At 47.9% G+C, this 26,478-nt stretch overlaps 1 protein-coding gene across 1 annotated transcript; it reads right to left on the bottom strand.

Annotated features, from left to right (window-relative positions):
* xrn2 (5'-3' exoribonuclease 2) lies at positions 1–25,990 on the bottom strand. The gene is made up of 31 exons (XM_077018062.1): positions 25,785–25,990; positions 25,131–25,258; positions 24,175–24,286; positions 23,940–24,051; positions 23,592–23,650; positions 23,174–23,263; positions 22,789–22,861; positions 22,599–22,649; positions 21,818–21,975; positions 21,621–21,695; positions 21,230–21,363; positions 20,825–20,882; positions 20,636–20,743; positions 20,456–20,500; positions 19,706–19,849; positions 19,086–19,130; positions 18,006–18,100; positions 17,460–17,595; positions 13,810–13,917; positions 13,618–13,707; positions 13,444–13,516; positions 13,233–13,316; positions 10,279–10,376; positions 9,695–9,774; positions 9,539–9,595; positions 8,886–8,954; positions 8,105–8,233; positions 7,460–7,614; positions 2,534–2,594; positions 890–1,028; positions 1–271 (listed from the first exon to the last, which is right to left on the bottom strand). Exons 1-31 carry the CDS (start codon positions 25,857–25,859, stop codon positions 209–211), a joined length of 2,904 nt encoding a protein of 967 aa, XP_076874177.1. The 5' UTR covers positions 25,860–25,990; the 3' UTR covers positions 1–208.
* Positions 25,991–26,478: the final 488 nt, after the last annotated feature.

The raw sequence follows: 26,478 nt of genomic DNA, 5'->3' as shown, positions 1-26,478 counted from the left end.
TAGTCTTTAACTCACTTGTATTTAGTACGTTTTACAGGCAATCATATAAAAAAAAAATCAGTACATAAGAACAGTTTTCTGCGTAAAAGGAGTTTTTTTTTTCTTTACAAATGAATAGCCCACCAAAAACAAAAAGCCAAACCCTACAAAGAAAGGGTTGATAAACGACAGGAGAGAGACCACGGTGTCTTTAGAGAAGACAGGAAAATCAGCTCCAGTTGTAGCGTCTGGCTGGTGGAGGCAAACCATAATTCCTTGCAGAACTATAGTCCTGGAAAACACCAAGAAAACTGGATAAGGACTCTGATCAGGGGGCGAGGGAGCAGGGGGCGAGGGGACGAGGGAGCAGGGGACGAGGGGACGAGGGAGCAGGGGGCGAGGGGACGAGGGAGCAGGGGACGAGGGGACGAGGGAGCAGGGGACGAGGGAGCAGGGGGCGAGGGAGCAGGGGGCGAGGGAGCAGGGGGCGAGGGAGCAGGGGACGAGGGGACGAGGGAGCAGGGGACGAGGGGACGAGGGAGCAGGGGACGAGGGAGCAGGGGACGAGGGAGCAGGGGACGAGGGAGCAGGGGGCGAGGGGGCGAGAGGACGAGGGAGCGAGAGGACGAGGGAGCGAGAGGACGAGGGGGCAGGGGACGAGGGGACGAGGGAGCAGGGGACGAGGGAGCAGGGGGCAAGGGGGCAGGGGGCGAGGGGGCGAGAGGACGAGGGAGCAGGCAAGAGCTGAAGTTGCATTAATCATTTGCTAATAAAATCACTGTTCAACTCTATCGTTCCTTCTAGGCCCCTAATGATGGCCAAATTTGCTAAAAGTCCTTCCATTTGACAGTCATGGAGCCTACCCGGTGTGTGTATATGTGTGTGTATTGGGGGCGTACAGTGCAAGTACCTCGTGTGCTCTGTCTCTGGGGGGCGGGGGCTGCTGTTGGTATCCAGCTGCTCCTCCTCGTGCTCTCTGCATGTTGTGCTGGTAGGCGGAGCCTTGAGCCTGAACCGCCCGCTCCCAGCCCTGCCCCCCATGATGAGGCCTGAGGGTGAGGGGGGGCATCAGTACAGAGAACACACACACACACACACACACACAGGACCTGCTCTCTTACACACAAACACAAAGTAGGCCTACCCACTTGCACACGCACAAAGTTGGCCGGACCACGTGCGTGCGCACACACGCACTCACACACAAACGCAGGCACACTCAGACAAGGTTTGCCAACATGCATAGAGGCAGATGCACACACCACAAACAGCCACACACACAAAGGGATAAACATTCACACACATACATGCACTCATGCATTACACCCACACCCACACCCACACACACACACACACACACAACTACCTGCTCACACTTGGTATATGCATATTGTTTAACGTTGACGTTCAGATTTTCTTCATGGTAGAAGAGCGTAAGAAGGTCAGGAGATCAGGCCACCAAGACGGTGTCATTTCAAAGAACCTCCCTCCCTACACCTCCACAGGGCACCAACACAGGCTGTAGTCACCTAGCTGGCGTACAACACTAAGTGCACTTCTCTAGTCTATCTGGAATTGCTTCCGCGTTAGAGAGCGCAGCAGCCACACACGAGCGTGAAGGGAACGAGCAGGAAGCCGACAGGCGTCGGTGCTGAAGTGGAATACTGCTGAACGCTCAGAACATCAGCGCTGAATACTGAACGCCACTCACGTTTCTCACACCGAGCTAAACAGCTTTTGCTGTAGTGATGGAGAAAGAAAGAAAAAAAAGAAACGGACACGAAAGGCAACATCCATTAAAGTGCTCACTAATAAAGTGGCTATATGGTTTTATGCACAGACACAGAGACGGACACAGACACACATACCCCAATGAAAGTGAGAGACAGAGAGAGAGAGAGACACAGAGAGAGAGAGACAGACCCCTCATTACTCAACCATGTCACATTCCTCCCCATGCTGGTCAAACTGCCGTGGAATCCATAATCCCTCCTCCAGGGTCCTCATGCATGCCATTCGGCTCCGTCTTAAGTTGTTAAAGAAAATGCACACAGTCGCCACTAATAACTACTGACCTAAAGGTGACGCCGGCCCACAATGAGCCTGGCAGGCCTCAAAAGTTGCAGCAAAAAGAAGCTGATTAGTACTTGAAGAGGTCTGGAGCCAGAATAAATGGCCGGTCTGTGTGACCACTGTGGCCCGGGCATGGCTGCCACCGTGGGGCAACAGAATTAGTGCTGCCTCATTAAGCCCTGCAAACCTCTTCAGGAGAAAATTTGTTTAGCCTGTCCAGAAACTAATTCCATCCTAAAGCGCCGCCCCCCCGCGGAGCGAACGGGGGCAGGTGGGGAGGGGGCTGGGTGCAGAAGAGTTACGGCTACACCCGCCAACCGATTCCTGAGGCGCTCCTGCAGGTCGACGGGGATGGGATGTGTACGGCTCGCGCAATCACCACGAGGAGCAAACTTCCCAAACACGGAGGAGTTTCTGGGGCCCTGCGGGGACGGGGCCTCACCTTGGGTACTGCTGATGGTGCTGTGGGGGCGGGGCTTACCTTGGGTACTGCTGATGGTGCTGTGGGGGTGGGGCCCTCTGAAATCCAGTCTGCCTGGAATCTGTGGGGTGGGGAGATTTGTGGAGGTACTATTAGTGAAGCTCAGCCTACTAGCGCACGAACACAAAAGGTAAAAAACAAGGCCTGGACACACAATGTATGGTCAGTAGTCAGAACACGGAGTCAGCAGGGCCCTTAACGTAAACGAAGGAGTCAGTTATAATTAGGGTCACGATCTCGACCATCGAACCTTCGAATGATCGAAATTGTCACGATCTCGAGCCTTGAAGTCAAAAATAGGATCGACGATCCCTTCCTCTAAGCTACGCAAGCACCCACACTATGCAAAGTAAAGCCTGGTTTATACTTGACGCGTCGTGAGCGGAGCGAGGATCCGTGCGCCGAAAATGATGTCATCGCGGTGGCTCCATCCGTGCGTGAGGGCCTCGTGCGCTGGTGATTTGCAAGGACATGTACCTCTCGAATTTTGTAACTTGGCATGCACCGCGCTTCAGCGCAATGAACCAAGTCATGTTTGCTGGGATCATACACCTTTACAAGGTGGAATTTAAGCACTTGTACGTTACTTTCAAGGTCCAGTTCAATAATTCCCAGTATGTTAAACTTAAGTTAAATATTTATACATATACTCGTAATGATTTGAAATAATTCGCTTTTTAAATCACATTATTTAATGGTTGTTTATTTTCAAAACGCCCAATCTTAACGTCTTCACGTTCTCTCATGTTTCGTCCTGGAATTACAAGAGGCTCGTATTTGTTAATGTAATACAAGAGAACTGATCAGTCAGACAGATATTTGTTGTGAAACCAAGTGGTTACAATTTCAAGCATTTTCAAGTACTTTAGCCTAAATTCCAGCAATTTTCAAACCTGGAACACAATGTAACATTAAAATTCGTCAGGTAAATGTTCCTTCCCCTGTTTTTGAGGGGTGTTTCTTTATACTACCACATATAGTTTCGGAGAACACTGCAAAGAATGTGATGCGCCAAGAATAAACGCCTCCGCCATTCGCGAAGGTTCACAGGAGGTGTGCAGAGTTGCGCGCTACGGTCACTCACGAAAGTATAAGGTCGCATCTCACAACTAAAGTGTTGCCCTCCATGTATGAAGACACTAAAGATTCTGTTTAAGAAATTTTGTAGGATAGTTTGTTAAGGCTCTATTTGTTCTACTATGTTGTACATGACTGCTCCTGTATTTTTTTAATTTATTTTATGTATGCACATTGCTGCTACCAAAAAACTACTAGATAGCAGGTACCCTCTGTGACCTCATTATTAGTTTGTTTTTGTTGTTTTCCACTGAGAACAAGATTGTTACATTTAACCATTAATGCCTAATGTGGTGTATTACAGATCACTTATATTGTATATAAGATATTGTAAATTTAATTAATCAAACCAATGACTGACCATAGATTCATCTAAAACTGGCATAGGCCTATCTGCTGTAAATCGAGAATCGAATAGTCACCCTAAAATCGGAAATACAATCAAATCGAGGATTTAGAGAATCGTGACACCCCTAGATATAATAATCATAATTAAAAGAGAAACGTGAGAAGGCATCGTCAGTGACTCCGCCAAGTCAACGCAGCTATATGACTCAAGAGATAGGAGGACAGTACACACACGCATGGGGAGAGAGAGAGAGAGAGAGAGAGAGAGAGAGAGAGAGAGAGAGAGAGAGAGAGAGAGAGAGAGAGAGAGAGAGAGAGAGAGAAAGAAGAAAGTGCTACATTTGCATGTGTTCCCCCACTAAATGAAGTAAAGCATTCAGTGGGCTGATTGTGAGGTCTGGAGTGGCGCTGCTCCTGTGTGGCGGGGCTCTTCACAAAGACACACTCAAAAAGTAGAGCCCGCCTTCTTACCAATCTACCGTTGCCAAGGAGATAACCAGCTGCAGAGCTCAGACTTGTTTGTTTTATAGGGGCAGACCTGGTGAGTGTGGAGAGAGAGAGACGGAGAGAGAGAAAGAGAGAGAGTGTGTGCGTGCATGTGTGTATGCATGCAAGAAAGCAGAAAGAGAGAAACATGGGGGCTGGGGCAGAGGCCAACGAGAAGAACTTCAGTTCAAGAAAAAGGCTGTCGCAGGTTTCAATCTGCTGCAAAAGGAAATGTTTCCATGTTCAGTACAATATGGACGCGCACACACACACAAAAACTACAATTTCAATAGCACATGAAGAATGCAGAACTCCCCTAAAGGTCAGCCATAGACACTCCACCGCGTTACACACAACACACTCAAACTCCTCTGGAACTGTGAAACTAAATGTCCACACCCACCTCACCGCCCGCACCCATCTCAACATCTACACCCATCTCAACATCCCTGGGCGTCTATGAGCAGATGAAGATACACCATCATCCTCTTCAATCCCTCACAGAAGACGCCAACTGCAAGGTTGCCATCATCTCTTCACGCAGTAGCCTACTCACAGATATAATGGCCACAGGCTCTGGGGGAGACCACCCAGTGTTGGCCCAATTGTTACGTCCTCCCTGGCTTATTGAACTGCGTACGCGGGAACCTGACGACGACATTACATTCTTAACAGATCCAGAGTACAGTTCACAAACGGGACTATAATGGAGCCATGGCTGGTGATCCGAAGCACATACAGGATTATCAAAACAAACCCTGCATGCTCTACTCATTTACTCAACACAGGGATTACAGGGATTACGTCGCTCCAATCCACATCTCTGTACTGACGCACTCGTACACACCAGGGCAAGCCTGATGGTGGAAGACATCAAATGTACTATGAGCTAGAGCTGTCAGATCCTAGAACTGATGCAAAATAAAGACGACTAGAATGATTTACTATAATCCACACACACACACCCCATCCTCCCCAGTTCCAAAGGGGAAAATACGCAACTTTACAGCAGACTTTCAACGTTTGAAAACAGCTGGTTAAAATGTCAGGCACACGCACGCGCACCCTCACGCGCGCACTCACACAGACAGGGGCTTTGAAGTTAGGGTCAAAGGTCAGGTCTGATCAAGGCAACAGAATTTCAACACAAAAATGTATTTAATTACAGATCAACTAATTGTAAAGATGTTCTAATCTCCCCAGAGTCTCGTACACAGGGATGTAACCCTCAAAATTAGCTCAACCTCGAAAGGTAAAGAAGACATTTAAATCAAATGATCAGAGGACACCTGAGTGGACAGCAAACTGTATTTTTAGTAGGGGTGGGCATAGATTAATTTTTTTAATCTAGATTAATTTCAAGATTTCAGTGAGATTAATCTATATTAAAATGGCTCATAAGCGTGATACCCAAGTAATAACTAAAAGTCCGTTTTTGAGATAGGGTTTCTTAATACAGAGGATACATTAGACCAGGGGCTCATCTCCTGTTTCCAAAATGCATCAATGACTGCTTGAGGAAGCTGATCTACTTTGATACTTGAAGAAAAAAAAAAAAAAAAACATGCTCAATAAAATGTAGACTCGTGTTCAACGGTTTATTCAGTTAAACATGAATTTGTAAGCCTACATACTGTACATTAAAAGGGGTTGATAACATGTTTATTCAGCTAAACATGATATTTGAAATGTAAGCCAACATTTAGTACATTTAACCTCACGGACGTAATTTGGGGGTGACTTTTTCAAAAAGCCGGTTTAGGTCCTCTGCAGTTTTAACGGTTAAAAAGAAATATTTAAATAGCGACGAATCTAGCGCTAGGACCATGCAGAAAACGACCGCTCCGAGCCGGTAACATTTTACGTTCCTAAAAATGAATTTTCCATGAAGCAAACCTAGCGACTTCGTGGCTGCATCCATGTAAACACACGTACGATTTGTAATTAACAAGTTTGAAAACTCGTTCTCGCCCCTACTGTGCAATTTGGTTAGGAATACAGCCGAGCTAAACTATCAAGTTGAAAGTCTTCATAGTTTGCTTACCCATTTTGACCCAGTTCCCAACCCAACTTTAAGAATAGATTAACGGTGATAATTTTTATATCGCCCGATAAGAGTATCAAATTAACGACCGCCGTTAACGGCCCACCACTAATTTTTAGCAAAGCTTTTTAGTTGGATAGATACAGCACAGTCCAGGGAGACAGAGGCCCTGGCTGCAAATCACACAGGTATAGCAAATCCACCCCTCCCCCCTCACCTAGCCACTCGCCATCAGCAGCCTGATGAGATTATTCATCAACATGCAAATTGGCACATCAAAGTGAGCCCGGAGAACGTTGCTGTGGCTCCTCAGCTAACTGCTAATGGCTAGCGCCAAAGCGTCGAGCTACCCTCCGCCAGACGACCTTTTCAGTCAAACTCCGCCCCCTACGCACCACAGCCAGGGGCGGACAGCTCGCACGACCACATTCAGACAAGACGCTGTCACGAGCAGCAAACATCACCCTAAATTCATCATCAGACAACTGTACATGCGTCAAGAGGAGGCGGTGACGCGGGCGGAGGGGTATTGCGTTTGTGACGCGGGCGGAGGGGTATTGCGTTTGTGACGCGGGCGGAGGGGTATTGTGTGGTGAAGTCGGCGGAGGGGTATTGTGTGGTGAAGTCGGCGGAGGGGTATTGTGTGGTGAAGTCGGCGGAGGGGTATTGTGTGGTGAAGTCGGCGGAGGGGTATTGTGTGGTGAAGTCGGCGGAGGGGTATTGTGTGGTGAAGTCGGCGGAGGGGTATTGTGTGGTGAAGTCGGCGGAGGGGTATTGCGTTTGTGAAGCAGGCGGAGGAGTATTGTGTGGTGAAGTGTGGTGAAGTGGGTGGAGGAGTATTGTGTGGTGAAGCGGGCGGAGGAGTATTGCGTTTGTGAAGTCGGCGGAGGGGTATTGTGTGGTGAAGCGGGCGGAGGAGTATTGTGTGGTGAAGTTTTGAGCGGTTGAGCCGGGCAGGGGGTGGAACTCACGCTGGAAGGGGGGTGGGTGGTCTCTGAGGGGTGGTCGGTAGTTTCCATGGTGATATGAGCTGGTAGGCGGGACATTGCTGTACTGACCACCCATGTGCCTGCCAGCATGGGGCGGGCCGTGCTGAGCCCCTCCTTGCTGATGACTGGTGTGATGTCTGATTGAAGGAGAACACCACAGAAAGACTTCCATCAAAGCAGTGAAGAACGTCAGCATGTTGGTCATTCGTGGCTGTCCTGCGTCAGTATCAAACCCGAACACGAGAACGGATCGGAGCTCCGTTTCCCTCCTCGCTCTTCCGAAAGGCTACAAGCACCTGTCAGCTTGGTGTAATCAAACCCAGTAATGGCTTTCATTAAGAAATTAAAGCTGGGGTGGATAAAAATCAGCATACATCACACGTACGCGTGGCCCCATGCATAATTCATCGGTTAACGTTCAGCCCCGATGAATCTGCCAGATGTTCGGGTTTTTAAAAGCAGCTATCCTAGGACACCACCAGCGTTTTTAAATGGCAGAAAGATGGCAGTGTTGGCAAAGAGGGTTCAATAGCACAGAGCTCATCACAACGATAACGGTGTGTCATTGTCCCACGGAGCTTCTGCTTAATGAAGATCATCATTGAACTTGAAGAGCTGGACTCCTACCCCAGCGTGCGGAAGGCAGACTGGTCCAGGTGGGCCCGGTGTCGGTTGGGGTTGAAGCCCAGCTGAGGTCTCCACGGGCCGCTGTTGGATCTCTCCCAGTCGCCCGGCTTCAACACCTTGTTGGGAATCCTGGAAGATTCACAAGCAGGCAGAGAGAGTAAAGCAAACCTCCCTGCACACAAGAATCGTTCATGGTTTTGCAATTGTAGACCGGTTGTTTAAGTGGAGTGTCATTTTTAGATCATTAGATGGACTGTGTCATGTAGGGAGCACAGGGAGCCAAGAAGCTGCTGCTGGATTGGCCATTAGCTTTAATGCTGCCCACTGTGAAATGATCAAATTATTAATTAATCAAATATTTTAAAGCAATTTGTAAATATTATTGAGAATTACTTGAGCATGATCCCACCAAAAAATTCTCATTTCGACTAACGAGGCACTTCATTAGACAAAATGAACTCGTTAGAAAAAGTCCACACTGTGAAACCCAGCACTAGTCCAGGATAGTAGATGCCTGCATATCCAGTAGCTCCTGTAGCTCCTCAGTCATCAGAGCATTAAATACATAAATTTGTAAGAATTTTAAATCATGCGATTACATTGGTCACAACGGGAATACATGTGTAAATTATGACCAGCCTCTCACGTTTTGCCCTGCATGGGCAGAACAGCCCCTTAAAAAGTGCCTGTTTACAGGAATGTTGCGTTTATTGAAACTGCTGGGTTCTAACAACGGTCCCTCATTCGCGTGGAGTTCATCGCTGAACGGAGAGGAACATACTTGGCCCCTGGCAAGATGACTGCCTTGAACACGTGCCCTTCCTCATACTGCGGATCCTTGAATTTGATTCTGCAAACCAGAAAAAGCATGATTATATCTCCGCGATGGATCAAAACAAATTCCTCTTATTGAATTCTCCAGTGGAGGGGAGGGGGGGTGATATCAAAGGGGAGACGATCAGAAGGCCAAGTGTTAGGTGGCAACTCTGTTCAACAGAGGAATATTGACCCCAGTCGTTCAGATAAATTGTAGTAGTGCAGAGTTCAGGCAGCAGCCTTGTAGGAGCCTGGCATTCATCGAGAACGACATGACTCGACTCGGCAGAGATTCTATAGCAGTCGGTACGGAGGGAGGGATGGGGGGGAGGTGCAGAGGGAGGGATGAGGACTGGGGTTGGAACGGCACAATCAGAAGAAGTCAACCTCGGAGGCACCAGCCCTTTTTAACGACGGGCAGACTTCGTGTGAAAGAGCAATTTGTCATCCAGAAATAGAAAAAGACATTTTTAACAACTCGAACAATGCGTTCGCCATTTTGTTTGTTTGTGAGGCTGGAAGCACTCAGAATGGTAGACGCATTCTAAAAGCAATGTTTATGATGATATTCTTTTGATAAATCAAGACTTTAAATGCAAATGTGTGTGCACGCCTTACCCCACTGCACTGCTGGATGGAATATCTCTCAGCATGGGCACCGGAGACTCTACTAGTCTGTCATGGGAAAAGTGAATTGAAGCCCTGTTGTATTTTATCCAGCCAACATGGCAACCAGTAGCACGTCACAAAACTACAATAAAAACATCTCCTTACTTATCTGGTAGAATAGGCTCCTCATCCAGACATAGTATACCTTGGATTCCATGGCAGAGCTCGGGGGGGATCTCTGTGCCCTGTGGGGAACAGTAGAGATGGGGAGATGGAACCGCTAACCCACCGCATGCCTGTCACCCATTGCTTAGCAACAGGCCACAGCCCCTTTGAACCAGCGTGGTGAACACTTGATCCCAGATGCAGCCCTCCAACCCCTCTGCAGGTGTGTAAGGAGATCCAGTAAAGGTCGACTGTTAACAGCATTCACTCTTTGGTACTTTATGAACACTGTTTTTAAGACCACTGCAGCACTCTGAATGGTTTTTGTTCCTTCATTAAAGTCTCAGATAGACTCAGATGGAGTTCTGGGTTAGACCTCAGCAAATCACAAGACTTACATAACTTTGACGAGTACAGGTCTTTTTATAACCATAGGTGGCTATAGGTGAAAAACCCCACCCACACACAGCCAAAAGCACATCACACCGGCATGGAATTGGACAAACCAATGAGCATCTGCTCCCAAACAACCTCTAGATTGCTTCCGGGGCACTTTGGGGAACGTTCGGAAATACATTTCATACCTCGAGGGACTCCGTGCGATAGAGTTCCTGGATGAAATCACAGAGAGGGTGGGCCTTGGACACAAAGACTACGTCACTGCCCAGGCTGTTCCTCCGCACTGCAAGCCAAACACGGGACAACACAGCCGTCAAAAAAGCTTGAACACAACCTTCTGAATAACCATGTGGGTTTGTGGCAAGTTCAAAGTGTGGTAGCGTTAGTCAACAAGCCTGTGAACAGCTACATTTTTACATTGTTAGTTCTCATTAAAGCTGTGTGATACGAGGAAGCAATATGCATTGCATAAAACACTGATTACGGTGCTCTACATCAAGACCACAACGTTATAAAAAGTGGTGAATTCTTGACGTGACCAGATTAAGACCATTTGTTAGCAAGATTATTTACACTTGTTGATATCAGTTAATACTCCTCCATGGATCACCACCTTATCGTGGTGGAGGGGTTTGAGTGCCTACATAACAGCTAGGTTGTTGGGGACAATGTCCCTGGTAGGGTTTCCCAAGGAAAATTAGTCCTAGGTGATGGGCCAGACAAAGAGTGATCCAAAAACCCCTATGGAATTTTTTTAATAACAGGACTCCGATACCCTCATCCGGATCAGGGTTAGCGGGTCTCAACCTGGAGCCAGGCCTGGGGGAGGGGCTCCTTGGCAAGCGCCTGGTGGCCGGGTTTCTACCCATGGGGCAGTCATGGCCTGGCGGTTAGGGAACTGGTCTTGTGACCGGAGGGTCGTGGGTTCGATTCCCAGACCTGAAGCCATGACTGAGGTGCCCTTGAGCAAGGCCCTTAACCCTCAATTGCTCACTTGTATAAAAATGAGATAAAAGTGTAAGTCGCTCTGGATAAGGGCGTCTGCCAAATGCCGTAAATGTAAAAATGGGGCACAGCCCGAAGGAGACAAGTGGATTCACTCTCCCATGGGCCCACCACCTGTGGGAGAGGTAGTAGTAGGGGTTCGGTGCTTTATGGATTGGGCAGTGGTTGAAGGCGGGGACTTTGGCATACCGACCCTCGGTTACTGAAGCTGGCTCTTGGGACATGGACCGTAACCTCTCTGGTTGAGAAGGAGCCTGAGCTGGTGTGCGAGGCTGAGAGACACCAACTGGATATAATTGGGATCACCTCAACACACAATTTGGGTTCTGGAACCAATCCTCGAGAGAGGTTGGACTTTATTATTTTCTGGGAGTTGCCCAGGGTGAAAGGCTGAGGGCTGGAGTGGGCTTACTTGTAGCTCCCTGACTCACTGCCTGACTTCTGTGCTTGTCGCAGTCTGTCTATAACAAACATGTTCGAGCACAGAGGTGTCCATAAGTGCACAGCACACCTTAGGATGCAGTTCGATGAGTGATGTTGTAATCGTGTCATCGGAATTGCGAACGTGTGTCTTGGACACACTGGTAAAGAGTAGCTGAGCTGTCAACCGATCACCACCTAGTGGTGAGTTGGATCAGATGGCGGGCGAGGATGCTGGATGCTGGCATACACAAACGTATCGTGAGGGTTTGCTGGGAACGTCTGGCAGAGGACCCAACGTCTAACTCCCACATCCAATAGAGCTTTGACCTCATCCCAAGGGAGGCCGGTGACTGAGTCAGAGTTGGCCTTGTTCCGTGCCTCCATAATCAATGCGGCAGCCCGGAGCTGTCGCCGCAAGGTTGTCGGTGCTTATTGTGGCGGCAATCCCTGAACCCGATGGTGGACACCTTGGGTAAGAGAGGCCATCATACTGAAGAAAGAGTTCTATCGGGCCTGGTTGGCTTGTGGGACTCCAGAGGCAGCAGACGGGTACAGGGTGGCCAAGCGGATTGTGGCTTTGACTGTCGCAGAGGCAAAAACTCAGGTGTGGGTAGAGTTTGGTGAGACCATGGAAAGTGACTTTCGATAGACTATGAGAACTAGCAGGGGATCATACTTCTCAGCCTCCCTGGTAAGGTCTATGCAGGGGTTCTATGAAGAGTGTCCAATCGATAGTCGAATCTCAGTTACAAGAGGAACAATGTGGGTTCCATCCTGGTCATGGAACACTGGACCAACTTTTTACCCTTGCGAGAGTGCATGGGAGTTTACTCAACCAGTCTACATGTGCTTTGTGGATTTGAAAAAGTTTTTTGACCGTGTTCCTCGAAAATTCCTCTGGGGGGGGTGCTCCGGGAGTATCGGGTACGGGCCCCGCCGCTACAGGCTACCCAGTCCCTGTACGAACGGAGCAGGAGCTTGATTCGCATGGCCGGCAGCAAATCAGACTGGTTCCTGGTGGGAGTTGGACTCCACCATGGCTGGCCTTTTACACCGATTCTGTTCATAACTTTTATGGACAATTTCTCGGCGTAGCCAAGTGAAGGAGGGGGTTCTGTTTGGTGGCCTCAGGATTCCATGTCTCCTTTTTGCAGATGACGGTCCAGCTAGCATCATCGGGCTGAGACCTACAGCACTTGCTGGATCAGTTTGCATCAGAGAGTGAGATGGCCGGGATAAGAATCAGCACCTCTAAAACTGAGACCATGGTACTCAGTCGGACAAGGGTGGAGTGTCCTCTCTGGGTCGGGAATGAGTCCTTGCCTCAAGTGGAGGAGTTCAAGTATCCCTGGTTCTTGTTCATGAGTGAGGGAAGGATGGAACGAGAGATTGACGGGCGGATCCCTAGGGAGGCACTCCGGAAATGTCCAACTGGAAGGAGACCCCGAGGAAGACCAAGGACACACTGGAGACATTATATCTCTCGGCTGTCCTGGGAAAACCTCGGTACCCCCCCCCCCCCCCCCCCCCCCCTAGAAGAGCTAGTTGGGGAGAGGGAAACCTGAGCCTCTTTGATTAGGCTACTGCCCACGCAACCCAAACCCGGATAAGAGGATGAGAATGGATGGATGGATAGATATCGGTTAATAATCAATCCAGCTCACGGCCTTTGTGGTGATAGTATCTTAATGTAATGTCTCTCAGCACTCACCCTCCTCTGAGGTCAAATCAGAATAGACCTTCTCCAGCGCTGCACGCAGTCTACGTTCATCCACGAAGGGCAATAGGGCGACACCTTTAACCAGACGGGAACACGACCACCATTGTCATAAGCAGCATCAGCATGGCACGAATGTTACCACCGTCGTCAGAGACCTTCGCCGTGGCTCAAAAAGCTGCATTTCACAGCAGAGCTCACTTACCCTGCCAGGCAAATTTCTTCCCATTTAAATCGATTGCAAAGTCATCAGGGTAGAAGTCGATGATCGAGGAGTCCTGTTTAAAGCGGAGATCAGAAGACTGTCAGCATCACTGGACAAAGAGATGCAGGGATGTGCGTTGCATGTTAGCTGTGCATTTAATCTGACTGTACTCACCGGGTCTATCATTAGTGCCCTCCATGTGGTTGGCAGGAAATTCCCACTGGCAGCAGGAAACACTCCCATCAGCTGCTCTAGGGGTCTAAACTACAATTCAAAAATGAAACGCAATTCAACATCATGTGAACTTGGCCACTTAGTCCTGAAGTGTCTAAAGACAATTCAGAAATAACCACAGGTTCCACCTACCGGCTTGGTCCCCATTTCGAAGTCCGTGAACATGTCCTTGATGTCTTTGAAGTCAGATGCAAATGGTGCGTAGTGGAACGGAAAGTACCACTTCCAAGATGCACAGCCCTGTGAAGTCAACGCCTAATGAGCTACAAGTTTGGTCTCAGCAAGTTTAAGATACAAACAGAAATCCATCCATTATGGTCACTTTTATCCTACTAAATACTTAACTGTACAACAAGTGTCTCTAACCAGGTTTTATATCCAATATATTTGAACCATCCTATTATTACTTTCCAGCAGTGTTGAAGTTTGTTATTTAAAACATCTCAAAATGCACCTCATTAAACTCATCAGCTAACTGCCAAGGTCTTCATGATTTGAATTTGCTGTGTTAGAACAGGGAGAGTCATTTCAATTGGCTGCAGGCCTCCAGGGTCTCTTAAACACCCAACCGTGAAGGATCTTAGTAAACGCTCCAAAACCTCATTCAAGTCCAACAAGGACCCAAGAATGAACGTTTAAGTCACATGATCGAAGAACAAAGTCAACTAGATAGGCAAAGTTTGTGAACAAACTTTATGTTGGCTTGCAAAGCAGTCGAAACGCTGTTTTGAATGTTGATGGCCTAATGTTAAAGGTTGTTTTAATGTCATCATTGTTAGATTATGTTGCGGTTAAGGAGTAGTTTAGGTGTTTGGGGTAATTACTGCTGAGGGGTAATTGGCTGTGGGGTAGTTGACATTGAGGGGTTATTGACCTGTTGGGGTTATTGTTGTTGATGGCTATTAAGATTACTGTGTAGCTCCTGTTAAAAGCTTGTTTAGATGTGGAATGTTTTGTTGAGGGGGTATTTACCTGTGGTGGGGCAATAACTGTTGAGGGGTAATTGGGTGTGGGGTAGTTGACATTGAGGGGTTATTGACCTGTTGGAGTTATTGTTGTTGATAGCTTTAAAGATTTCTGTGTAGTTCCTGTTAAAAGCTTGTTTAGATGTTGTATTTGTTGTTGAGGGGCAATTACCTGTGGTGGGGCAATTACTGTTGAGGGGCTATTGCCATTGGGGTAGTTAATGCAGATGTATTTGATATTGTTGAAGGCTATTCGTTTAATGGTGTTGTTGCGGTGAATAGGTAATATAGCTGTTTGGGGCAATTACTGCTGAGGGGTAATTGGCTGTGGGGTAGTTGATATTGAGGGGTTATTGACCTGTTGGGGTTATTGTTGTTGATGGGTATAAAGATTACTGTGTAGTTCCTGTTAAAAGCTTGTTTAGATGTGGAATGTTTTGTTGAGGGGGTATTTACCTGTGGTGGGGCAATTACTGTTGAGGGGTAATTGGTTGTGGGTTAGTTAAAATTGAGTGGTTGTTCAGTTATACAGTTAATACTGCTGCAGGGACTGAGGGAGAGAAGAGGTTCCGTGCGTGTGTGCTCCATCTGCTCTATCTGCCCCTCTGATCCATCTGCCCTTCTGCCCCATCTGCTTTATCTGCCCCATCTGCCCGTCTGCTCCATCTGCCCCGCTGCTCTACCTGCCCTGCTGCTCTACCTGCCCCATCTGCCCCTCTGCTCCATCTTCCCCATCTGTTCCTCTGCTCCATCTGTGTTTGACTGTGTGTAGTGGGTATGAGAGAAATGCATGTGTGTGTGCGTACGTGTGTGAGGGGGAGGGGGAGACACATTCAACATAACTGACACCACTCTGAGTGGAGGAGCCTCGTTTAATGTGATTTGCACCCTCCGAACAAACGGTCGTAGTTCGGGCTCTATTTAACGTATCGCTTAACCGAAGATATTGTATGAGAGAGGACCCCTGGCTGATCATTTTCGTGTAATTTGTGTGTTGTTTGACCCAATATTTTCTGATTTATGACAAGTTAAAAACAGGCTAATTGTGAAAAATCCCTTAACTGAAACACGGTCTCTGCCACTGTAGACGCCTTGTTTAATGTGATTTGCACCCTCCGAACAAACGGTCGTAGTTCGGGCTCTATTTAACGTATCGCTTAACCGAAGATATTGTATGAGAGAGGACCCCTGGCTGATCATTTTCGTGTAATTTGTGTGTTGTTTGACCCAATATTTTCTGATTTATGACAAGTTAAACACAGAGGCAAATTGTGAAAAAGACAGTTCTGATTTTGAGAAATTAACATGGGAGTTAATGGGGCAGTTTTCTGTGTCTAGTGCCAAACAAATGCTCATAACTCTAAAAGTAATTAATAAAATGATTAGATATTTTGGCCTGCCAGAAAGGACAAATTTCTCTCTCATTTAAAATTTAAATGGAGCTTCTAGATGAAAGTGGAAGGAATTTACAGCTGTTTATCCAGGAGATTTTTCATGAGAGCACACTAACTGGGGACATTTCTGAACATTCCGCCATTCATTCTCTATGGGAAAAAGTCAACTTTGAGGACTTGTCCTGAGGACACCGTATGTCCGACATGTCCCAAAAGCACAAGCACACTTCTTCCATATGAGATCTGTGAACCTGCCAATTTTCAAGGTTCTAGCTCAAAAACTGCGACCTGTGAAAGTTACCGAAAACTCGAATAGAATAATAATAATAAGAAGAAGAAGAATAAGAAGAATAGGGAGAACAGTATGTTGGCTGCTTCGCAAGCCAACATAATAAGGGCATGGCGATGAACTCCTGCACATCCTGTGAACGTGAACTCTTAAATTTTTTTATCGTGCATAATGAAACAGAAGCTCATCAAAATTAAGAAAATATTTTTGTCAATGGTACAAACGATTTCACCTCAAATCCTTGGCTCTGGAATTTCTCTTTTCATGAGAAATGACCTTCACTTTCAATCAGAGATAAACGGTAATTGTCTGTGTGGTTGAGATTTAATAACCAGCCCAATACTCCCGCAAAACCTACAGCCACAGCTCCCAAATCCTACAAGGTGGTGCTGTAATTCAGCCTGATGTGTGATAAACGTGAACCATCAAGATCAAAGAAGGGGATGACGCATGCAGAGATGCCTTAAACGAGGGACAAAACCAAAAACACACAGATCTGGCCACTGTATTTACTCCTCAGAGTGCTTCCTTTTCATACATCATTTGGCTGTGTGTGTGTGTGTGTAGGGACAGCCCAAAGAAAATCTGTGAACGTGTGTCGGAGGGCAGAGCTCTCATCTCCAGCAGAAGCGAGAGCTCATAATGAGCCATTGAGCGTCTCCCGTGGGAGCGCCCCGTCCTCCAGCACGCGGGGACAACGCAGGACCCCGGAGCCCCCAGAGCGGCCAATCAGCATGTGCAAATCCCCCAGCTGCCGTTCTAATCAGAGCGGGATCTGCTGCGCAGAATGGACCGCTAATTACTGAATTTAAAAGCTAAAGATCAAGACCTGCGTTTACAACTGCCTATATTACGCAGGGCTTCTAGAGAACAAGGCAAACACGGGAAGAGGCCGCTTGATCCCACAAGCAGTGAGGAAACAAACAAACTTCAGGCCCAGGCACAAAGAGGAAGATACATGAGCTGTCTCTTGGTACAATCAATAACTTTGGTAAATAAATCGGAGATTGAGGGAACAGAAACCAATTAATATTTACATTCAGAAACCACTGGAATGCATGTATTTTTTTAAGCAGGGAAGAAAAAAAAGGAATCTTGTGTGCGAGGGCAGGTGATGTTGCTGCAGAGACCCACCTGGTAGTAGTAGCGCAGAACCCAGCACAGGCCTTCTACGTAACACTTGACGACTTTTTTACGGAACTCGTCATCCGATTCGTCCACGTCGAACTTGGTTTTGTAGTAGCGCTGCTTCCAGCCCTGCTCCCATAACCTAAACGGAATAATACAGCGTGAGCCCGCACGTTCTGTAGTCTCGCACGCACACTCATCTGCCCCGGGAAGCGTGCGAGCACGACAGCATCCATTAGGAAGCGTGGAGGAGTGGAGCTCCCTGGAACAGTGCCAGCAGGCAGCCCACGCAGTCGAGTGGTGGTGGCATCTGTCTAGCCAATCCTCACCGCCTCCCCAGCGGGCCGCGCACAACTGCCATGAATACCAATGTAGCCCCGCTGGACTGAACCTCGCTGACGAGCGCATCGCCAACGAAGTTTTTTTCCCAAGGAGTATTTTTTCTGTGCGTATTATTCACGGGCACTTGGGGAAGGTGGCTGGGGGAGCAGTTGGGTAGGGATAGTGGGGAGATGAAGGATGTGTAGTAGCTCGGTCTGAGCGGTGCTCCACCTGACGTTATCTTCAGGCTCTGGCTCGCTGTCGCTGTCCTCGGCTTTCCTCTTCAGGCCGGACCGGTCTACGCCGTCACTGCACCCGGCCGCATCCTGAGAGACCAAACACAGTCAGGCCAAAGCAGTGCTTTACTGACAACACACAATACACAGACACAAAGCAAACTGTTTGTGTGCGCCCCCACCCCCCAAATATCACCGTCTAAGAAAACAAAACACCTCACAGAAAATCTGCTCTCCAGGCTAATATTGGGGGCCAGCTTTGTTTTCGCTACTTTACTAGCACAGCAGTGTGAGGACGGAGGGGCTTTAAGTGCTGCACACTGCTTCTTAAAACTGCAGCCGCTCATCTCAGTCACAGGAAGGGCCAGGACTGAGGGGGCCAGGACTGAGGGGGCCAGGACTGAGGGGGCCAGGACTGAGGGGGCCAGGACTGAGGGGCCACGCCCGCGTCACCTCGCCCAGTCCATCGTGGATCAGGGAGACACAACTCCGCCCCAACCCGGCGCTGCGTGGTGCACACGAAGATTAAACTACTAAGCCAATGACGCCGCAACCCAAGGGCTTCGGCTCGGGCGGAGTTAACGCCGCCATGCCATAGCTACATAAAACTGCTGAACAACACAGGCAAGCATCGCAGGAGAACCGCATCTGGCCCGGGAGCCGGACGAGGGAGTGAACAAAAGCGTCCGGCCGCCCACACCCCTCATCTCACTCAGACCTCATTCATGTGCAAATGATCCACACGCAGCTCTGCTGAGCAGCTCATAATATGCAGCTCCACTAACAACTCACTGCGTATTAATCGGAGAGAAATTAAAGTCGACTGGTTTTTATTTTTGGCTTGATGAGCTGCAATCTATCGTGGGGCTCGGGATTTCTCAGGGACGCGTTTTAAGTGTGTTGAGGCACAAAACAGTTAACGACAGAAAGAGGACAGGATTATTAAAACCAAAAGAAAGGAAAAGAGAGAAAAAAAGGTAACGGAGTTAAAACTTCATCTTTATTCAACACTAGTTAAGCTGCATAGAGGAAAAAGGACAGTAGGAACAGGCGTGATTGAGTCTGGGATACGTGCCTTACTTCCGTTCCTCAACATGGCCTTCAAGGACTCGGCAGCGTCCTGGTAAGGGTGGGGAGGAAGGACAAAAACACATCAAAACCACAACCACATCAGGAATTGGGCACAAGGGGAACTAACACACAACCTTCTGCTTGCGATGACATTGCTGCCCCCCCCCCCCCCCCCCCGTGCGTAGAGGTGCGGTGACATTGCTGCCCCCCCCCCCCCCCCCCGTGCGTAGAGGTGCGGTGACATTGCTGCCCCCCCCCCCCCCCCCCCCCCCGTGCAAAGAGGTGCGGTGACATTGCTGGCCCCCCCCCCCCCCCCCGTGCAAAGAGGTGCGGTGACATTGCTGGCCCCCCCCCCCCTCCCGTGCGTAGAGGTGCGGTGACATTGCTGCCCCCCCCCGTGCATAGCGGTGCAGTGACATTGCTGCCCCCCCCCCGTGCGTAGAGGTGCGGTGACATTGCTGCCCCCCCCCGTGCATAGAGGTGCAGTGACATTGCTGCCCCCCCCCCCCCCCCCCCCCGTGCGTAGAGGTGCGGTGACATTGCTGCCCCCCCCCCCGTCCGTAGAGGTGCGGTGACATTGCTGCCCCCCTCACGTGCGTAGAGGTGCGGTGCGCGGGGGTTTACCTTGTTCTGCTGGTACCGGTTCCCCTGCATCCTCATGTCCATGGCTGCTTGACGTGCGTTCTGGACAGCCATGGGTCGGTCACGCCCGCCCAGGGCCTGGGGCGCAAACTGACCACCTGGGAGATACGCTGGGGCCTGTTCCGTCTTGGCGCACACACACACGATCAGAAACACACACACAGATTCCCTGTCCTAGTCCCAAAGCCTCTACGCAATACGTTTATTTACTTAATCCCTGCTTCAACTCCCCTAAACCTGCTCACACTGGGCTGTACAAAATGTATGAGGAAGTTTCAGTTCTGTTAAAGTACGTAACCCAAATGTGTTCAGCGTTGGGGCTGAAACACACAGAACTACAGCAGCTCCTACATGTGTAGAACATACCGTCCTTGTTTGTGAATGTCCTAAATGTGAATGACTGCCATGTTCACTCGAACAAGGCCCTGCCGGTATTTCCCCCTACCACGCTATCTCCAGCAGGTCCCCACGCCGAGGCAACAGGTTCAGCATTCATTATACGTGAATATTCCACCATCAAAATCAAATAATAAAATCTCGTATTCAGAAGCGTTCAATTCAATTAAACGACCTTGCGCACGGGCGCGATTCACAGGCTGCGCGTGAATCTGAGTGCGTGCAAAGTTCAAAGGTTCGTTTAAAAACACCTTGACATAGCTTAAAACCTCTTAGAAAAACCTCGTTCTGAATGAAAGGCGAGTTGAAGAAAGACCATAAACCAATTTCACTTACTTTCATCCGTTTCTTCTTCTCCTTCATTCTCCTTTTGAAATTTTCCTGCAGAAAAAGCACGAGTTACTTTAATCGCTCGCAGCACCCGCTACAGAGGAGCGTTGTCCGGGGTTGTCCCCGGACGCGCCCCCGTTTTGACCCCATCGTCATCGCCGCGGGCCGAGCGTAGTGTCTACGTACATCGTCCTCTTTGCGCTTCTTGAAGATGTTGTCCTCGGCAACCCCCACAGCCTGCATGATCAGCTCCACCCGCTCCAGGTTGACAAAGCCGTTCTCCGTCAGGTAGCCCTGTGGAAGAAGGCACGTTAGCGCATCTCTCTCACTCCACCTGCCCAGACGTGCAGAAACGCGTGACAACGTGCTCATTACCCCGGTCCTGTGCACAACGTCTTTGTAAATGCCCACGAGCCGATCGATGGCACCCTCTCTGCAAGCCACACACACACACACACAAGAAGTTTGAGAGGCACACACACTGTTATACATGATCAAAACGCCTGGGTGATTTAATACACAATATTGCAAGGGGAGGAAAATAGGGGAAAATTCTTACATGAAACGTATATTAAATTAAACAGGATTACTCAAAAAGAAGACCCACACATTTCTATAATCTTGATCAACCTTTTCCCTTCATCAACAGCAAAACAACATCCCACAACTATAAACCCTGAGTGGATCCTGAGTGGGGCGAACCCAAACTAAACCCACTCCAGCACAACATACTTCAGGCAAACACTCCAAACGCCACTCTGGAGGGCCGTCGGCGCCTACCTGATTTCTAAAGAGGGCAAATGGGGCAGGAAATCGTTGCCCACGAAGAAACACATGAAGACCCAGTCGTCCACGCTCCGCTCAAAGTCAAAGGGGAAGGGCAGGCTGGCCATGGTCAGCTCCCGCTGCAGATACTGGGGTAGAGGCGGAGTCAGTCACGCTCACACTCCCCACACGGAGGCACACCAGCGCTCGCTCACATACAACCAGTCCAGCTCACCAGCGCTCGCTCACATACAACCAGTCCAGCTCACCAGAGTGCCATTACACAGGTCACAACAAAAACAATAATACCTTAATAGCAAATAATCATAAGATAATCATGATTAGAAGCAGTAGTCATAGTAAATGTAGCAGATATTCTTAGAAGTAAAGTGAAATCAGATCTCACCTCTCGCAGAACACACAAGCGAATGAATATGAACTCCTGTTCGGACACCGGGACAGTGTCTGCAAATTCATCGTGCTGGAGGACGAGACGTAAACACAAGATTAAGACGTAAACACAAATCAAATGAAGGTATTGGTGTATTGAGTGTGGCAACGCCGGCCATGGACCAGACGTGCGGTGCTTCGGGGAGACGGCACCTCTCCTCTCTTCTCCCGAGCCACTCCCTGGCAGTCTTTAATCTCATGGCCCATCTGTCCACACAGGGCACAGGGTCTGGGCTTGTTGGGCTTGAACTCCTCCCGGATGATGGTGAAGTTGGGCTCGTGCGTGGCCAGACCCAGCATGATCAGATCAGCTGCTCGGCACAAGAGACACCTGATCAGTGCGCGCTCGAGAGAGGCCGTGCGTGCGTGCGATCGCAAAACACAAACAGCAACGCGTCCTTGGGAACAACGACAACTATAATGACATCCACGGCGACGCACACACAGCCGGCCGCTGAAGACCACGACAAACACGATAAGAATTAATGACGTGTCTGGTTATATGTAATATTCACATAAATGTGGTTCGCACAATGGCAGCTTCCCCCAAGAGGCCCCTTCAGAGTTGCTGAAAGACGTAAACACGGCGAGGCGCTCTTTAAAAGCGCACGCACCGTCCTCCCCCCGCCATTGTGTCCTAAGTGCGTCGCATGCAGTGGATTGCTCCACTCTTCATACAGCATGTCCGGTGTAATCGCTCCTATTCACGACGCTTCTCTTCCATTACCAAGCCAGCTCTACAAATCCCTCTCCACCGTCCACAAGCTTATTATCGCAATTTGTCACCACCACGGAACGGAACCAAGGAGCAAATTCAGGACAAATTTCATTTTGTAAATATTATTTGTCGATAAGGTGTGGCGGCTGAGTTATAGTATAAGGAGCGTTCTAGTTTAAGGCGAAATATTAAATGATAAATAAACGATTCACTTACCATCTGCTCCACAGAGGCAGTGATGAGTATTTGGGTCGTGATTTGGCTGAGCTGAAGAAGAGGGGGGGAAAAAAAGTATTATGCAAATGCACACATTTCATATTCATTCGCTTGTGTTCATAGCAAAACATGGGCCGGTAAACATCAGCTGAGATGCACTGAAACCTGCTTGTACAGGTCAGACGCCTACCTCTCTGTCTCCTGATGAAGTCCATGATCTTATGTTCTCCCTCTCCAGGAACACTGGCGTCGGACAGAAAGACCTGCAGAGCCAAACTGGACGTCAGCAATGGCACAGAAGAGCAAACCTGACCGCAGCTGAATGAAGGTAAAAACGTTACTTTACGTTTTCAACACCTGACAGATGCTCTTGTTCAGAGCACCTTACAGATCCACAGTGCGTGTTCATGCTATGATCTTTGTGTTAACCCCTTGGTCTACTGACCTACCATGTAGCCTAATAATTAAGCATGCAAAAAGTATGTAAATAAATAATTACATTTTCCCACCTTAAAGAAATGTAAACAAAAACAAACCCCACACAGTAAGATTCGGCTGAATGCCCTTTGACCTACTGTGAGAGTACGCCACCCAGGGTCACTGGTCAGTCTCTCGGCAACGTAGTACCTCAAGCACTTGGCAAGGTTGTCCATGAACTCTGTGCCCTTAGCACAACACACAGAAACCCAAATAACCGGCAATGTGGAGGCCAACATGTACAAAGCAATGCATAAGCAACGTAAGCCTATTAAACCAAGGTAAACATTCATGATCTAAGCAGCTCTTAACTAGAGAATATGAAAGAGCTGGCTTCCTGGGCATGGATTAAACCTGGTCTTGAACTTAACCTCAATGTCAATGTGAATCACCACAGAAACTCTTTAATCTGGCCTTTACATTCAGAACCAATCATATAAAGCCAGATTAACTACGTAGCCCCCATTACGCTTAAATTAATCAATGCTCATGCTGAAAACAACAACGCTCACTTACAGGAGTAATGCAATTGCTGTCAAATCGCTCTTTTATTTCTTCAGGTGGCAGGTATCCACCTTAAAAAGGGAATCGGTTTCAGCACACGGCGCAGACTTTCATTAAGTTAAAAAAAAAACCAAAAACACAAAAAATCCATCACAACCACCACCTTAAAAGCTTAAGAGGTAATAGATTAATAGAGGTAAATGAAATTATGACTTTTCCTGTCAAGTGAGGAATGCCTTCACATTTAACACACTGCAGAACTGATTAGGGAGAGAATCTGAAGGTGTTGTGTAAGGAGCTGATGGGCTTCAGAAAAGTCACTCGCTGCTGGAGAGAGAAGCAGTAAAAATGTGGCCTTACCCCTCTGCAAAACCTCCTCCCTCATCCTGTGTTTCTCTTCAGTGAGCTCCACGCCTTCTTTGGAGGCCCGGAACCTTCTGGATCTCTGTTGGTTCATTTTGGCACGGGGTGCCTGACAAACAGACCATGTACAACACACAGATGTCTGCGCAGTCCCATTGGCAGTGAGCACCTCCGAGAACCGCGTGGCCGCTATGACACAGGCGGGCAGGAAATTCATGCCATGAATACTTACAACCCCATCGATTGCCATGTACAGAACTCTCCTGGGACGGACAATGTTGAAGAGACGGTCAATGTACTCGAAAATAGCAACCATCATCTCATCTTCGTTTTTGGGTGCTGGCCTGAGAGAATGATGAAACAAATCTAAGGTACTCTACAACAAAACACCTCATGCATGAACATTTTTGCACATTTTTCAACTTTTTGTCATAAGTTCAGTTTGCATGACTGTCAGACTCACAAATTCACCACATTGTCATAAATGACCTTAATAAAGAGAAACAGCTTTGTAAAGTTACACACCCTGCCTGGTCCGACCAGAACACTCTGTACTACATCACCAATGAAATTAACAATAAAGGGGAATTGAGACAAGACACTAAAACTGGAGGTGGTTGAGGCAGCGATAGACAAGAGAATTAATAAGAGGTGATGCTGCGCTGATGTGTGGTGAAACAGACCGTGTCCCCTCGACTGTGACTCTATACAAATCAGGTTTTAAATGATGCAAATGAATTATGAATTTCAAGATCATAAATCATTAGGTAACATCACTCACCAGGTGTTCACCAATCACAAACTGAATTGTTTGTCAAAATTTAAATTTCCATGCTAAATCAGCAGACTAAATGTTAAATAGTAATGTATAAATCGTATTGCGATATCCCATTAAACATCAACAATTCTCATAATGTAATGGTGAATTAGTTATCTATTAATCAATCCATAATCCATTATTATTAATCCATCCAATCCCCCGTTGGGAAACAGCTGTGCATGATTTGTATAACAGGTTCAGATGACTCCTGAATTTATTCAAACCCAAGAGAATTCTACATACGAGAAAACATACGTATTCTACACACGAGGCAAATGCAGCTAATCCTTAAAAGAAGAGGTATTTAAGAACAGATGTGTTTGTATGAGGTTGAGTGTTTTGGTAACATTCCCAACTGCATTACTCACTTGTCTTCAGGGTGTGTACAGGGGTGGATGATGCCATTCATGTCCAGATACAGGTTGTCAAACTCCACCTCGTTTGGGTTGGGTTTACTGGTGTCCACTGGTATTCGGACTCCATTGCATTCCTTGGACTAAAAGAAACCAAATAAACACATGTTGGCTGAGTTTGAAACCTGCTACACAAACCCATCAGCGCCGAGCACGCACACACACACACGGTGTGTAACCGAACTGCTGTATTTACACCTCAACTACCGTCCAGCTGCCCTGAGACTGTGAGCCGTGGAGCTGCTCACACATCACAACGACGCGTTAGAGTTAAACCCGGTCTATATAACTCGGTCGGTCTAAATAAGTCTGGTCTATATTAACCCGGTCGGTCTACATAACCCGGTCGGTCTACATAACCCGGTCTGGCGGCGTAACGCGGGCAGTGCTGCTACAGTTAAACAACTAAACCACACAGTTAGCATCCGGCTAGTGGCGGCTAGCGCGGATACACACGGGAACACAACCACTGTAGCGGGTAGAGGACACGTCCAGAGCCGCAGCGATAATACTGCGGTTTAATGTGTTTATTGTGTTTTATTCTGTTTTAATGTGTTTTTATTTTGCTAATGTAGCATCTGAGGCCTTTAGCATCCGCGCTAGTCTCACCTTCTCCTCCAGGCAGTGAACGATTATACTCGGATACTTGCGACTCAACCAACGGAAAAACGCCGGAACACCCATCGTCCTTAAAATACTCTGAAAGTGTTAAAATGTGTAAAAGAGCAGCAGCGCGGTGAGATCCTGCAGTAACTCCACCAGCGCGCTGAACAACAACACGCTCGTTCTGCAGCTGCGCGGAGCGAGGGTTTATATCCGGGTTCACGGGGGAGGTCATGGGCTCCAGCGCGCCCCCTACAGGAAGGTCATGGGGTGTACTGCAGCGCTGGAGCGCCCCGTACAGGAAGGTCATGGGGTGTACTGCAGCGCTGGAGCGCCCCCTACAGGAAGACTGTATTAGTATTATTCATCTCAAACGTGAACGCTCTTATCGAGTTACAGCTTAGATGGGTGTTGTTCCGGCTTAATAATAATAATAATAATAATAATAATAATAATAATAATAATAATAATACATTTTATTTATAATACATTTTATTTATATTGCCCTTTACTCTTAAACATCATGGCATGTAAACATTTTTGTTTTTTGTTTTGTGTAGTTGTTTTATCCTAACTTAGTATCTTACTTATGAGATGTCTAAAGTTTCTGAAATATGAAAATTCACATTTGTTCGTCAAATGTTTAGAAGTTATTTCTAAATGAAAAAACCATAAAAGTGGCGTAAATGTAGCTCGACAG

Source organism: Brachyhypopomus gauderio, chromosome 9, assembly GCF_052324685.1.
Source record: "Brachyhypopomus gauderio isolate BG-103 chromosome 9, BGAUD_0.2, whole genome shotgun sequence".
NCBI classification, from domain to species: Eukaryota; Metazoa; Chordata; class Actinopteri; order Gymnotiformes; family Hypopomidae; genus Brachyhypopomus; species Brachyhypopomus gauderio.
This window is presented reverse-complemented; position numbering and strand designations above follow the sequence as displayed.

What these genes read in the sequence shown, in the direction of transcription:
- xrn2 (XM_077018062.1), bottom strand. Translation starts at nt 25,859, where the DNA reads ATGGGTGTTCCGGCGTTTTTCCGTTGGTTGAGTCGCAAGTATCCGAGT. An exon ending in CTTCATCAGGAGACAGAGAG is followed by an intron (nt 22,650 to 22,788) that starts GTAGGCGTCTGA and finishes CCTCTTCTTCAG; the next exon opens with CTCAGCCAAATCACGACCCA. An exon ending in ATCGCACGGAGTCCCTCGAG is followed by an intron (nt 9,775 to 10,278) that starts GTATGAAATGTA and finishes TGTTCCCCACAG; the next exon opens with GGCACAGAGATCCCCCCCGA.